Source organism: Mya arenaria, chromosome 9, assembly GCF_026914265.1.
Source record: "Mya arenaria isolate MELC-2E11 chromosome 9, ASM2691426v1".
In the NCBI taxonomy this organism is placed as follows: Eukaryota; Metazoa; Mollusca; class Bivalvia; order Myida; family Myidae; genus Mya; species Mya arenaria.
Window position 1 is genome coordinate 11,286,405 of NC_069130.1, and position 16,157 is coordinate 11,302,561.

At 38.6% G+C, this 16,157-nt stretch overlaps 1 protein-coding gene across 1 annotated transcript in view; it reads right to left on the bottom strand.

Moving 5' to 3' along the window:
* The window catches only part of LOC128246590 (sacsin-like), a 36,241-nt gene that overhangs the window by 7,335 nt on the left and 12,749 nt on the right, over positions 1 to 16,157 (bottom strand). The window contains exon 7 of the mRNA XM_052964857.1: positions 2,134 to 16,061. Coding sequence (XP_052820817.1) covers positions 2,134 to 16,061 — 13,928 coding nt within the window. The remainder of the gene's footprint in view (positions 1 to 2,133; positions 16,062 to 16,157) is intronic.

Consider the following 16,157-nt stretch of genomic DNA (forward strand, 5'->3'; position numbering starts at 1 on the left):
CATTGTATGAAGTTCCTGGGCGCAAGCGTTATTCAATTATTGATCGGAAACCATTTTTCAGCTCACAGTCATCGTGACCATGACCTTTTACCTACTGATCACAACATCAATAGGGATCATCTACATAACCAACTTGCATACCAAGTATTAAGTTCTTGGGTGCAAGTGTTCTTTAGTTACTGAGCGGTAACCATTTCTTCAACTCAAGGTCATGGCAACCTTGACCTTTGACCTACTGATCTCAAAATCAATAGGGGTCATCTACTAGTCATGACCGACTAGCGTACCAAGAATGAAGTTCCTGGGTACAAGCGTTCTTAAGTTATTGAGCAGAAACCATTTTTAAGCTTAAGGTCACCGCCAACGTATCATTTTTTACCTGAAGGTAACCTTGACCTTTGACCTTTTGATCTGAAAATCAATAGGGGTCATCTTCTAGTCATGAACAACTAGCTTACCAAGTATGAAGTTCCTGAAACCAAAGGATCTTTAGTTATTGAGCGGAAACTTTTTCTTCACTTCAAGGTCATGGCAACCTTGACCTTTGACCTAGTGATCTCAAAATCAATATGGGTCATCTTCTAGTCATGACCAACTAGCATACCAAGTATGAAATTCCTGGTTGCAAGCGTTCTCTAGTTATTGAGCGGAAACAGTTTCTTCACCTCAAGGTCACGGTGACCTTGACCATTGACCTACTGATCTCAAAATCAATAGGAGTCATCTACTAGTCATGAATAACTATGAAGTTCCTGGGTACAAGCTTTCTTTAGTTATTGAGCAGAAACCATTTTTAAGCTTAAGGTCACTGCCAACATAACATTTTTTACCTGAAGGTAACCTTGACCTTTGACTTTTTGATCTCAAAATCAATAGGAGTCATCTAATAGTCATGAACAACTAGCATACCAAGTATGAAGTTCCTGGACCCAAAGGATCTTTAGTTATTGAGTGGAAACCGTTTCTTCACCTCAAGGTCACGTTGACCCTGATCTTTGACCTAGTGACCCCAAATTCAATAGGGGTCATCTACTAGTCATGACCAACTAGCATACCAAGTATGAAGTTCCTGGGTCTAAGAGTTCTATAGTTATTGGGCGGAAACGAAGTGTGACGTACTGACTGACTGACTGACAGACTGATGGACTGACTGACGGACAGGGCAAAAACAATATGTCTCCCCATGAATGGGGGAGACATAAAGATATTACACGCAAATGATTTTTACATGGAAGGTCACCACGACCTTGACTTTTGACCTTGTTACCCCCAAAACAATTGGGATCATCTAGACACTATGACCAACCTCACTTCAAAGTTTGGTGAACCTAGATCAAAGCATTCTCCTGATATTGCACGGAAATATTTTTTTACATTAGAGGTCACAGCGACGTTGACCTTTGACCTTGTGACCCCCCAAAATATAGGAGTTTTCTAAACCTCATGACCAACCTCCCTACCAAGTTTGGTGAACCTAGGTCAAACCATTCTCAAGATATTGAGCGGAAATGTTTTTTACATTGGGGGTCGCCGCGACCTTGACCTTTGACCTAGTGACCCCAAAAACAATAGGGATCTTCTACACCTCATGACCAACCTCCCTACCAAGTTTGGTGAACCTAGGTCAAACCGTTCTCAAGATTTTGAGCAGAAATGTTTTTTATATTGGGGGTCGCCGCGACCTTGACCTTTGACCTAGTGACCCCAAAAACAATAGGGATCTTCTACACCTCATGACCAACCTCCCTACCAAGTTTGGTGAACCTAGGTTAAACCGTTCTCAAGATTTTGAGCAGAAATGTTTTTTATATTGGGGGTCGCCGCGACCTTGACCTTTGACCTAGTGACGCCAAAAACAATAGGGATCCTCTACACCTCACGACCAACCTCCCTACCAAGTTTGGTGATCCTAGGTCATGCGGTTTTCCAGTTATCGATCGGAAACGAAGTGTGACGTACGGACGGACTGACGGACTGACGGACTACCGGACAGGGCAAAAACAATATGTCTCCCCCAGAGAGGGGGAGACGTAATTTATCATTTAGCGAACTAAAACATTAAAACGTTGATCATTTTGTTTGATCTGTACCTTTTTTAACAATAATACTTAGAAATGCACGTTATGTTCAAACCTGATGAGCTTTATAGCATATCCAGTTGTTTGCCATTTCCGAGTCTCGCAGACTTCTCTCTGCTTCTAGTAAATCCGCATCAGCCTGCGCCAGCCATCGCTTGGCCTCGCTGTAAAAGTGATATGGCTTTCTATCTTCGGAAAAGAACCCCGAAAAAGGATCGTAGTTGTATTGCCCTCCGTGTGCTCCGCTTCCCTTTTTTCTTCTATTTCTCCTCCCTCGTGGATACCAATCATCGTCATCGTAGCTCCCTCTGTATCTTTGCCAGAATCGATCATGCCAGTACGATGACCCGCCAGAAGATTGACTTCGTTTGACAAAATCTTCGTCGTCTCCTGCATATTCAGGAATTGGCTTGCCGCTTTCAAGTAAACCTAAACAGTGCTGAATGTACTGAAACACTTTTGTCGCTAATTTAACTTTGTCTGGATTTTTATCAGGGTGCCATTTCAGCATTAAGCGTTTGACAATATGCCGGCGTTCGATGTCATTTCTGGGCCATGCATCAATCAATATTTGTCTTATTTCAACGCAAATATCCTTTAATGATCGTTCTTGCACAAACGACGCTTCGCTTGATTCTCTTTCATATAAGACAATGGATCTTTCTTTAGAAAGTTGAACCTTCTTCTGTCGAACAAATTTGTATAGCAAATATGCTTTCACTGTGACGGTTTTCTCTTCTCCGATGTTTATTTCGTACTCTTGCACTAGTTCGTGCTCTTGTGCAGTCCTTTCTATCCTTTGGATTACTCTAACAAAAATATATGTTGGCGAATAATCGTCTATCTCATCGTCACACAGAGCCGGATCTTCAACTAAATAGGCAATAAAATTGTACTCGAAGTCATGAATAATCCCATAACTGTTATCTAAGTATTTATGCAAATGCTTAGGAACGTATCTACCTGGTTCTGGAGAAATGGGATCTTCTTCAAACTTTACATCGTACGGTAAAATACCTGAACGTTCGAACGTTTCGTCCATGTCTTTTCGCGTTGCAGAATAATTCAGTATGCGTATTATAAGGTATCCGTAAATGTCGTCAATTGATCCTTCTGTTATAGTTTTAATGAACTTAAGCAAATCTTCTTTTACTTCATCAAGCCACAGAAGGCTGCGGGAGAATTGCACAAATATTTCCGTTTTTTCATCTGTATACTGCGTATGGACCGGTTTTGACAATTCAGTTCCGGAAACTTTTTGCAAGTTTTCTTTTAGTCCTGTTTCCACTGAGTACATTTGTAAAACAGTATTTATTCCTTCAACGCATTTAATGTCCAAATTGCTTATTCTGTTAATTATTTTACTTTCCATTTCTTTTTCCCACTCAGCTTTGTTCTTCGTTATATATGAATGCCTTGCTAGCCTCAACAAGAACTCCTTAAACAATGAGGAATGCATGTAATCTTTAATTTTGCTGACAACCTCGTTAGGAACTACAGTCATTCTTGAAGTATCTATTTCTTCCTTAACAACGTCAGTTAAAAAGTGCGGCCTTATATTTTGCGGAAGTTTCTTAAACCAGCTTTTCAATTCAAATTCGGAACGATGGCGGAATGTCATAACAAAAGGAATAGTCTTCAGATTTATTTCCAACCTTTTCCTGTAAAAGGGATGGTCGGCAACAACGGTACAAGTTGATTTTCTGATTAATGTATCACTACAAAGGAGAAACAACTCTGGTAATCGAACGCAATCTGACGGTTCAGAACGCAGCAATTCCATGATTTTCATCATGGCTTTCTTTGCATCTGACAGTTCCTTAGGTAATAACGGTTCCCCGTGTAAAAGCTGGGACAGTACAGCCGAATAGCAAGGTAATTCGGCGGACTGGTATGCACCTAATTTTAAAAAGGTGTCAAAATATTTCCCATAATAGGTAGGAGCTTGCATAACGTACGGTGGAATTTCATCGGTACTTTGACATTGTACTACAATGTTTTTTGCAGGAACGATAAAATTTCTTTCGGGGAGGTAAACTATTGGAATGTCGAAAAATTCCGTCTTCATATCCACGTTTTGTTCATAAAAGCTGACGGATTTATAAATCCATTCCATCACAAACTTTGAATCCTTCTGATCAATGGTTTTAGGAGCCTTTTTTAAAGCATTTAGTATGTTTTTTCCAACAGTTTTGCAATGCGCACACCACTGATCCGGTAAAGGGTTGTCCAGAATCTTTAGAAATGACATAACTTGTTTACGTGTTTGCCTTAACTCTATAGGAAATACCAGAGACGAAGACCAGCATATCTTCCAATTTTCTCGTTTAACCATTCCACGTATTGGTGCAAGCTTTCCTCTCGAAATGCTATCAGCTATTGGAACATACTGGTTTTCCACTACGTAGGGTACGACAAATGGAATGTCCAGCAATTTGTCAATACAATTGCTTTTGAAAAAGTCATCGTTCATGCTGCACAATTGATTCAAAAGTAGATTTGATTTTTCAAATACTTCTTTGGATATCACACCGATTCCAGAAGCTGATGCTATTTCATGTGCAAACCGCACAAAATGGTTTAACTGTAATTCTATTGTCAAATTCAGTTGTTTCATCAATTTTCGTAAAGACGGATCTCGAAGAGCCATTGGCAAAAATTCGGAATCTTTGCAAAACTTAGCAAATACTGGATGTTTAATGTCGAACAAGTCCTGTACTCGTTTAAAACCATCCGTTGTTTCTACAAACTGTGCTGTTTGTAACATTTGAACAATCTTTCCATTTTTCTGCTTTTTTAGGTCTTCATGTTCTTCCATATACCGCGCTAGATATTTCACGTGTTCATAAAAATCCGCTCGAGCCATGTGCTTTTGCATTGGCAAAATATGATCGATGTAAACATCTAATATTCTTCTTTCCTTCACGTCAAGTTCTTTCATCAATGCGTCAAGAGTATGATCTATTTCGATTAGAAGAACACTGCTCCCTTTTATAATCTCATTTATTCCACATTTTGGCATGGCGTTTGGAATCAAACAAGACGTTTTAAAATCTTTCAAAACAACAAGATCACCTGTATATGTTGAGAACAACCGCAATGATTTCAGCGTGTCCTTGCTGACATTATTGATTGGCAGATTATCATTGAAATACCTAAGAATGGTTTTGGCGTCATCTACAGATAGGTTAGTAGCTTGAAGTTTATCCTTGTGAAAATGAAGGCATCGTGCAACAGTGTTTGGACTCTCATTCCTTGCCATGTTTGGAGTCAGACAGTCGTATGCACAAACTTTCCCAAAAGCAGAGCCAACTACACCTCTTTCAATTGCCGGAATGTCCAGTTTGCTAAACACCTTGTCATATTTAAGTGAAAATGTGCCAGCTACAATCAATGAATAGAGCAATTTAGGTGCACATAACCTTTTCCCATCTTTTTTCTTAATTGGCACGAGTGCAAACTCACTAACATCGTTTAAGATATTTGCAACGCATTTTTCCTTGGGTGTCTTCTCATTGATCTTTGTTTGCTTTAACACACACTCTTCGAAAAACAACCAGAATTGTTTTAACCAATCACTTGCCAATTTGTCTTCGTCCCAAAGAACGTATGTTGTACTTTCAGCAGTTACAAAGCTCGACAGTTTGGCAAGTCTGCTAAATTCATTTACAGTGAATTCTTTTAATATTGATGAATCTAGCTGCATCATTTCTTTGAACTTTTCGTTGTGCTCTTTGTAAACTGCATGGTGAAGAAATAAACTCCTGTTTTTATCAAATAGCTTTGAAAAGCTTGTAATGAAAATACTTCTCCTCTTTAAGCAACGCAAAATCCCATCTTCACAAAGCATTATGGGCATTTTACTAAGATGTTCTAACAAATATTTTGGTTCCTGGACAATATATTTAATCAGCAAATTTAGGTTTGCAACGGACTTCAAAAAAGTGCAGGCGATTTCAACATCTGTGTTTATTGTACAGCCGTCTCTAACATTCATATCATACGAGCACAGAAAGTCCATGACAATCGCAGGCGTAACATTAAGAATTGGTTCTTCTGCATAAAGCAACGTTTCTTGCACTGTTTTATTTACAAATACTATTTTCATTCCAATGTCTCTCAATACAGCATTTTGCTGCGATTTAGAAAAATCGCCTAATTGGCTTGATTCTTCACTGTTATATACAGGGAATTTATCTTCGTCGCTTTTCAGAGAAAGCCAGTAAAGACAGCTATGGATAGATACGTCTTTAATAACTATGTATGAGGTCGTCTCAATACACTTGTTTAAGCAACATGGCAAAAACAGATGGTTTTCCCTGACCAATTCTTGAAATACAGACTTGGTGAGCAATTTCCAGTAATCTCCTTTCACGTCATTCACACGAGGAAGTAGGCCTGTTACATAATTTACCACTGCATTTACTTTACTTTGCACTTGAAAGTCTGTTATATCTTTTGTTTCTTCATCACGAACGACATCGAAAAGTTTGACATAAGCTGGACATAGTACAGTTTGTATCAAATTTGTATTCCACATTGTTTTAAAACATGCCTTGTCTTCCTTTTCTTGCCAAAGAGACCGCCTATTCTCGTGATCAAGTGCAAAGTGACCATGTACGTATACTGGCAAACCTGAATCTATTGGTAAGGGTAGAAAGCAGTGTACATTGTACCCGGTTTCTGGTACAACACGGGTATTCTTGTTTCTAACTCTACAAGCTACACCGGCGACCGGCATCATTCCAATATTTCTCTCAGTTATGCGTTTGGATAATTCAGCAGACGGCCCCGATTTAAACCCCAATGCTTGTGAAACAGTAAAGCTTTCTTTTTGTAATATTCCACTTTTCACGACAATATCTACTTTGTACAAAGCGAAATACGGTGAAGCTTCTACAACGGTATTTCTGTCTTCAATGTAAGAACGACACCATTTATTATAGTTTTCAGTAAAAGAGCGTCTCGTTTCTCGAGATGTAGCGTCCATCACCAAACAGACTTTGTATAATTCGGTATATTTATTTTCGTGTATTTCGCCCACCTTTATTGAGTGAATGTTTTTCAAGAACAGAAGAGCAGTTTTTAAGCCCGTTTTAAATTCCTCGAGCAAAAGTTTTACTGTTTCGAACGTACATGGTTGTTCACTGATATCAGACGGTTCTGCTCGCAAAGGAAATCGAAACATTGTACCTTCGTGTGCTGTGAAATGGTCTTCGTGATAGCCATCTAAAGTCGTTGAATAATGATCTCGAAATAACTGTACATTTTTTACCTGTTTTCCAGGTTTTTTTCGGGTAGCTCCAGGAATAAAGCGCGCAAGCGGATCGAAAAAACACAGTGCTTCCCCATTAGGAACCACACTTCCTTTCGTCAAAAAGGAGGGAGCATCAGTCAAGTTATACACTGAATTGAAACCAACACCATATCTACCCGTTTTCGATGGATCGTCGTCTTTACTCCCTTGTCCTAGTCTTCTGATACCAATCAAATCTTTTTCGGTAAATTGACTGTTGTTGTAAACACAAAGTGACTTGTTTTGAAGAGGCTTCATTTTTTTCGACATAAGATTTGTGCATGAGTGCATGTCACCATCCAAAATGAAATGTATCTCTGTTGCTCCTGCATCATCTGCATTTTGAAGTAGTTCTTTGAATATACCACTGTCTAAAGGATAGGCGTCTATTAAAGTCTTTATTCTCGTAACTAAAGGCTCCTCTTGGTAAAAATCCTCAAGGTCATCGGTATTTTCATCGAAAATCTGCACCTTTTTCTTTTTCACACCAACTGATTTACACACGTTTTTCGGAATGCCTTCGTGGACAAATCTCATAGTATCACTTCTCGGAGCTGCATCAAAATCATTGAAACAAAGCTCGGTACTTCGAAAGAGAACTTTGTCTTCATCCGGAATAAACACTTCCCACTCATGTTCTACAAATACATTTGTTGTTATTTTCATCCGTTTCATTTCGTCAGTGAGAACTTCCAGAATATTTTTGCACTGAGACAATTCTTTGTCTGTCAGTTGTTTAGAATGTTTGTCCTCATAAAATGACCTCAATGTTTTTACAATATCGGACGGACTGAAGTGACCCTGGATTTGCAAAACAGTACATAATGCAGAACATCCTTTAATTTCACTGTCGTTAAGCCTGTACAAATGTGGTCGACAATCTGCAAGTACGTTCCTAGCAATCATCAGCGGTGTTATAAAACGATCTTTTACAAAAATTATGGAATTTCTACGCATTTCTGAAACCTCTGGTATCTCATGTCCTTCTGGTAGCGTTTGAAAGCAAGAATTTAAGCGTTTGTATACGTCCGAAACACACTGTTCTGGGCTTTTTATTGCGTGCGGCTGCTGGTATTGAAAAGTTAACTGCATTGCATCAAGCTGTGTTGTAAGTAACCGTATGACAGTTGGAACATCCAACGATGCATCAAGGTGTAAAACGCCCAATAATTTGTGAAACTCGTTTGAACATTGAAGTTTCATTACCTTAGAATGACAACTGACAAGATCCTTACAGTTGTGATTATAGATTTCTGTTGGTCTGCAGAACTGATATCTTATTCCCTCTGTATTTTTTTCAGAATGTTTAGCGCAAAGTCCACTAGTTTCACAATCGTCTGTTAACCATCTAAAAGCCCAATAGCCGGGTCTTGGCAAAGCAGCAATAAACGGAATTGTCTTCAATTCATTTGAAATCGGTTTGAAATCATCTTGGTGAACTCGTAATGTTTTGTCAATATACTTTACAAGTGATCTGGAACGGATACCTGCACAAACACTGCAAACATCATTTTTTGTAGTAACTGATAGTGCTCGATCTATGATCAAGTTCGGTGGAAGACGATCATGTAGCATACCAAGTCTTTTTAACGTTAGTATAAATTTGTCTTCGGCGTATGGGTACATTGGAAATCTTTCATCTATTTCTTCAAATAGTTCAAATATCCTTGCTGTTGCAAAGGGTTCAACTACATCCGATATGAGTTTCAACTTGCCGTCTGGCTTAACAGGGATGCACGGAGTAGTTTTAATTGAGTGTTCTATATCATCGTCTAAAACATTTTCCAACACGTAGCACATGATCTTATCTCTCTTTGCACTTTCTTCAAATATGTGAATGTTTGTTAAAAAAAACTTTGTAACGAAAGTTTTGTAAGATATTGTTTTCTTTTCGACCACTTCCTTATTGGTTTTAACCAACATATCATAAATTATATCAGGGATATCAACCAAACTTGTTTCTGTGCATATTCCTGAAAGAAACTCAAACACTGTATTTCCAACCGAACTGTTGCGTATTTGGGGATCTAAGATGATTACTTCTGAAAACGCTAGAAGCATTTTATTGCTTTCAAACACTTTGAAATCCTCCCCTTCCTCAATTATATGCCGGTAAAACGAATCAGCAAACACAGATTCGAGGTCTCTTTTGTTCTCCGTTGGCCAAAGCTGATAAGCCGCCTTACCTAAGCCTCCGAGAAGATGTAGTAAAGACCTTACTACAACATCTGACATTAAACATATGTTCCATTCCCCGGATGCTGATGAAGATTTTCCAATATCATCTTGAGTTGATGTTCTAAAATGTCGTCGGTCTGATGTTACACTAAACTGTGCGTTTATATGGAACTTGTATGGGCTTACGATTGGAAGTGGAAGAAAGAAGAAGTATTGCCCAATTTCCAATAATTTACATTCATTTGTATTCATAGTTTCTGCCAAAGTTAGATGTTTAACTTTCAAACTGTTTAGAATCGGTATTGCTGTTGCACCAACTGGAAGGGATCCTCTCTCTTTCCCTGTTATTTCTAACGTCGCCCTGTTATTTCCTGTTGCCCAGGACACAATCCAATTATAACAGTTTTTATTTGAGGAAAATTTTATTTGCTCATCTTCGAGAGTCGTTGCATCAATGCGAACATTTTCTAATACCCTAAGTGACGATGTTTCAAGTTCAAGTTCTTCTTTCATTCTTGAAGCCTCTTCAACGACGTTTGTGTTTATGCTTGGATTTGCCGATATAATTAGGGACTGTTTTTGTATGGAAAACACTTCTCGGTAATCCACACAGTCACCTTTTTTCATATGATACAACCTGAATTCCTTCACGTTCTGATTGAAAATGAACATCAATGGTGCCATTTCTTGTATCTTGTGAAAGAGGGATATCATTTCGTTTCTTCCATATACATGCTCAGATATATCGCTCGGACATGACCGTAAGGGTAGTCGAAATAAAGTACCTTTAAAGAACGGATGTTCTTGCTGTGTTATGTTGCACCCAAATATGTCGTCAAATATTTCAAACTGGTTTCTCATTCGAGACATCACACGCGCATTCTTAGGTTTAGAAAAGTCTATTCTCAGTCCTGGGCTTTTGCCTGTTATAATTGAATGAATGTATCGCATGTGGGGATCAAATACTACATAGCTATGTCGAGACACAAAACTAGGCAAGTCCGTTAAATTGTAAACAGAGCAAAACCCTAGCCCAAATTTCCCTATTTTTCTAGTATCCAGTTCTTTTGTACCGCCGTTTAGTTTTGTAATGTTTACAAAATCTTCATCAGAAAATTCTGCGTCGTTATAGACCCACAATGCAGGCCCATGAGCACTTTTCATTTCTTCACAAAGCAAAGATGAACGTTTGGATTCATTTGTCCTTTCGTCATATAAAAAGTACAATTTCGAAGCCCCTGCATCGTCAGCATTTTGGAGGAGTTCTTTTGCAACAGAAAACCCATCGACATATCCCTCTTCCAGCAAGACTTTAAGGCGTCTAGTGAGTGGTTCCTCCTGTCCCCAATCCTCAAATGCGTCTGTTTCAGACAAAATCTGTTGTTTAATGGATCTAACGCCAAATAATTTTGCGTGTGTTTCTGGAATGTCTGTATGAACGTAGAAAAAATCTTCATCACTGATATCTGTCGAATTAAACTCGTCAAAACACAACTCTCTACTTGACCTCAGAATTTTATCAATATCTGGCAGGAAAATGTGTTCATCTTTAACGTCGTAATCTTGCCAATCCCGATCGGAGACTTTAAGCACAGTATGAAGACATTCCAATAGACGCCTGACGAGTCCAAGATCTTGGTCTTTTAAAGCAACCCCATTGTTTTTGTTTTGAAGAACACGCAGTACGTTTACAATATCGTCTGCGCTAAATTTGTCTTTGATTTGCAACCAATCGCACAAATGACAATATTTGCTGATAGGAGAATCCTTTAAACCATACAGGAAAGGCCTGCAATCCACATAATGACTCTTGGCAACATCTTTAATCGAAACAAACTTATTTTCGATCAGCACGATGGACATTGTTCTAAGTGACTCTGCAATAGAACCGGAATCATGGTTGTTTTCTTTGAAGTAATTCTCTAAAAAACTGTAAACATTCAAAAGCGGTTTAATTCCCAGCTCTGTGACATCAAACGCATTCGACTTCGACATGATCTGTATCTGGTCAATTACAATAGTTACATTGTTGGGTTTTACTCTCTTCAACTCAAGCTTAGTCTTAAGTTCATCGCAAACACGCTTCCAAAAATTATGCTCGACAACGAAGGAATGGCATCCCACAAGATTTAAATTGTCGCTTATGAACAATTCAGTTGGTTTTAAAAATGCAAAAGATTGCTTTGTATGCGTGTGCTTTTCACATAAATGTCCAACAGCGTTTAAAGAACTTCCATGCCAGGGAAATTTCCAATCATCTGGTGCTTGCATTACAGGAAGGAAAGGTATTGCCTGCATTTGTTCAATACAGGTATCACTTACGGCATTGTCTTCGAGATATTCCATTAAATGAATACATCTTTCATATGCACACTGTGAGCACTTCTTTAAACACACCGATCTCACTCTCTCGATCAATATTTCTTCGGGCATTGTATTGCTCATCATTCCGAGTTCCGTCAATATTTCATGAAAAGGCTCACATGGAAATCTCTCATCATCTACGTCAAACAACACAGCAATCTTGGACTGTTTGTAAACAAGGTCTGATGGTAACTTAAGGGATGCATGTGGTTCTGTTGGAATACACGCAGTTTTGCAGACGTTGTTTCGGACCTCAGTTGACGATGAAACCATATTTAACATAAATCGTGTCACAGAATCTCTTTTTCTCTCTATATCAGGATTTCCACCGAAATGTGTAAGGTTGGGCAAGAAATATTTGATAATAAACTGCACTATTCTTATAGTCTTTCTTTTTACGACCTCACCAACATTTGTTTCAAAGGCCATATGCACATTTGTTGGTAAGGAAATCAATATTGTTTTATTAAGCAGTGTCTGAAGCATTTCAAACGCTACGTTTCCCACGGCATCCTCTTCAATACTATGCAGTTCCGGGTCAATGAGCACAATTTGTGAAAACGAATATGTACTTCCTTTGTCCCAGAAAACTCTGTTGTCTTCTTTTGAAATTTTGTTGTAGAAAGAACTCACCAAGTGTTTTTCAAATTCATCGTGTTCTGTTGTAGCAGGCCAAAACCGGAATTCATTCGGTGTTTGGAAATGGCTATTTTCAAATAAATAAACGAGTGCTTCCACAATGATATCTGACATGAGGTACTCGTTCCAATTAGCTTGAGATTTGTTTGTGTCATCTTCTGTTACTGTCCTTAAATGTCTTCTATTTGATGTAACCGTGAATTGGCCGTTTATGTGAAAGAAAAGTTTATTTGCAATTGGAAGTGGCAAAAAGAAGAAATACTTTCCTTGAGGATCCTTATAAGAATCATTTGACACAGTAATTGGGAAGCATTTCAGGACTCCATCAATACATTTTGCACATTCAACTGCAACTGAACCAAGAGGTAAAGCACCATCGTCATTGCACGCGAAGTCTAGAGTAGCTTGATTAACACCAGTTGCCCACGACACGAACCATTCTTTATCTGCTGTATGGTTTTGAGTACCCATTGGTTTGTTCTTGTGGGACTGATAAGAAACGGAAATTTTCTGTATTGCTCTCAGTGGATTAGACTTGAGATCGTTGTTCTGCTTTCGTCTAATTGTTTCCTGAACAATACCAATATTTCCAAGTGATTTTGGAATCAGGCAAGCTTTATCCTTTTGTAATTCGAACACCAATTTCATTTCATCTGGCGATTCAGACTGATTCAGATGAAATATCTTTAGTTCATTTACATTCTGGTTGAAGAGGAACATGTTGGGTGCCATTTTTATTACAATCCCGAGCAGCTCTGTTATGCTTTCTTTATAGAAGATCTTATCACTAATTTCACTCCCTCTTACTCTAAGAGGTAAGCGAAACAACGTTCCGTTGAAGAACGGTTCACTAGCATCCGTAAGGTTGCATCCAAAAATATTATCGAACACCTGAAACTGATGTTTCAACCTCTGTAGTGTTCGCTTGTTTCTTTCATTTTTAAAGTTTATTCTTATTCCTGGGTTTTTACCAGGCAAGGCTTTACTCAGGTGTGTCATATGAGGATCAAACATGACGAAACTGTCTCTAGAAACAAAGCTTGGTACATCTGTGACATTATACACTGAACAAAACCCAAGTCCAAATTTTCCAATTTTAGACGCATCTGTTTCTTTTGTAGCTCCACCCAATTTCGTTATATTTTTGAAATCCTTTTCGCTGAAAACTGCATCATTGAACGCCCACAGCGCTGGACCTTGAAACTCTTTCAGTTCCGGACTTAACAGCTTACTCTTAAAGTCGTCATTCGTCCGTTGGTCATAGAGTATATACAGCTTGCTTGCACCAGCATCGTCAGCATTTTGCAAAAGTTCCTTTGCTATTGCCAGGCCTTCAACGTAGCCCTCTTGTAACAGCATATGTATTCGTCGTGTCAAAGGTTCTTCTTGTCCCCATTCTTCAAATGCATCACTTGAGGACAACAACTGTTGCATGGCCGATTTAACCCCAAGCGCTTTGGCCGTTAAATCTGGAACTTTCGGATTTATAAAATGAATATCTTCGTCGTCGTCGAAGGGATTGTCGTCGAAGTTACTTCCGAGATCGTTTAATGCACATTTTGAGACGGGTTGCAAAACGATTTGGTCCGGTTTATCGATCGGAAAAAGCAATCGTTCCCTGACAGAATCGTCATCAGTCTCTTCAAAATATTTTTCATTAATGGTATTCAAAATATCAATTGCTATCTTTAGAGTCTCGCTTTGCCCATTCAGTGTACCGTTCATACTATCAGTATCGATTTCTGATAACACCTTTAAATAGGTTTCGAGCCCTAACCTTGGTTGGCAACCAAGTCTTAGGCAAAATTCACTAACATCCATCATTTCACTTGGTAACAGTCTCATGTAATGATGCAAATTTACATCACCCTCCTGCGACTCAATGTAAATATTTGAAATTGGGGAAAAATCTGATCCATTCCATACACATGCCACCTGGCCATTGTTAAATATCTGGTCCCATTTCTGCTTCATTTCATCGAAAACATCATCATTTTCCATCGACCTCTCGGACAGATGTTTGTAGATATCCGTTATCATTTTTAAGCACTCTGTTTTATTCTGAGGCTGAAATACGCTAATTACATTTGAAAGATGGTCAATAACGTTTGTACATTTTGGAGTGTTGTTCCAGTTGTAAACGTTGGCAAGCTCAGGCAAGTCCTTGCAGTTGTGGACGTTAGTGACAGATCCAACAGTATATACCCATTTGGAGGATACAATAGAATCAGGAGACACCAAATGGGTGGATGCGCGAGATTTTAGCGGCATATTTTGCGGATAGGTTTCATCATCAAAATCTACAACTATCCAGTGTTTATACTTGCTTTCTTCCACTGGAACTAAGTCAATGTGTTCATTCAAGAACTTCATAAGACTCTTTGACTTGCACCTCGCCATTTCATAGTTTTCTAGGGCCAAACGTTCTACCCGTTCAATTGACGTTTGTATGTTTTCCTTCCTTATGTCACTTCTTCTTTTTAAACCGATCCGAAATAAATTACTTAAGGTAGAATTCTTCAAGTCTTCGATAACAGGAAACACGGATTCTGCAAGGAAAATGTTCTTGAGCACCTCATCGCTGGGATCAAATAGTTCGCATGCTTTACAAGTCACATTTTCATCTGTCGTCAGGAATGCCGTTTGCTTAGATAGCTTCAAGATAGTGTCGTCTTCTAAATAAATTGAATTATTTAGCAACCAAAACATAAGCTTCTGAAGAGTTTCGGTAGTGTATTTATCCTTTTGTTGCAGTGCATGCACTATCATATCTTTCGTTGTTTTTGCATTTTTTCTCAAGGATTTCAGAAGAGATAATTCAGCTTGTGAGTTTGCCAATAACACAGGCATAGGAAATTCAACAGGGAAACTGTCAATGAAATATACGTCGTTGGATGACTGTGCTGAAATGTGCTCCGAGATCTTTAGGTCGGACTTAGTGAAAATGTTAAAATGTTTCAACTTTGACCTACAGTCCATTGATATGGTTTTGTTTTCGAATACTTCAGAAAGAAATTCCCGTAAACAGTCTTTTTGACAGACTGTCGAATCTTCATTGAACATTTTGGTTCGCTCAACACTTACCCTCTCCATGGCAGACATAATGCCATCAGATGTATTGGGTAGAACATAACTTCTGATACGAGGATCGTTACACCAATCTGGTAACTTATAGATCACGATGACGCCAAATAAACAAAACGATTGGTCAATACATTCTTCTTTTCTTTTGTCTTCAATATTATGGGCAATCATAATTAAGTCTTTTAAGCTTACCAAACGCAGAGTTGCGTTACGCTGCCATGCCATGAATATTGGGAGGTTTTCAAATGCACACAAGTTGCTTCCCCATCTCGGCAAGATGATTTGGGTCCAAAGGTCCTTTATCCAACATTCTACTTTTGAATTCTGCACAGTTTCACCGCCGTGGACGTCAAAGTGGTTCAGTGCTTCAGAGATTAACTTGATGACGTCGGTAGTGTCTAGGTGTTTTAGTTGAAAAAAGCCTGCAGAAGATATGTGAAAAGGTTACGTAATAAAATAATAATAATGATTTGTTAATCATAATTTAAATATATGGAGAAGTCATATTTTAAAACATT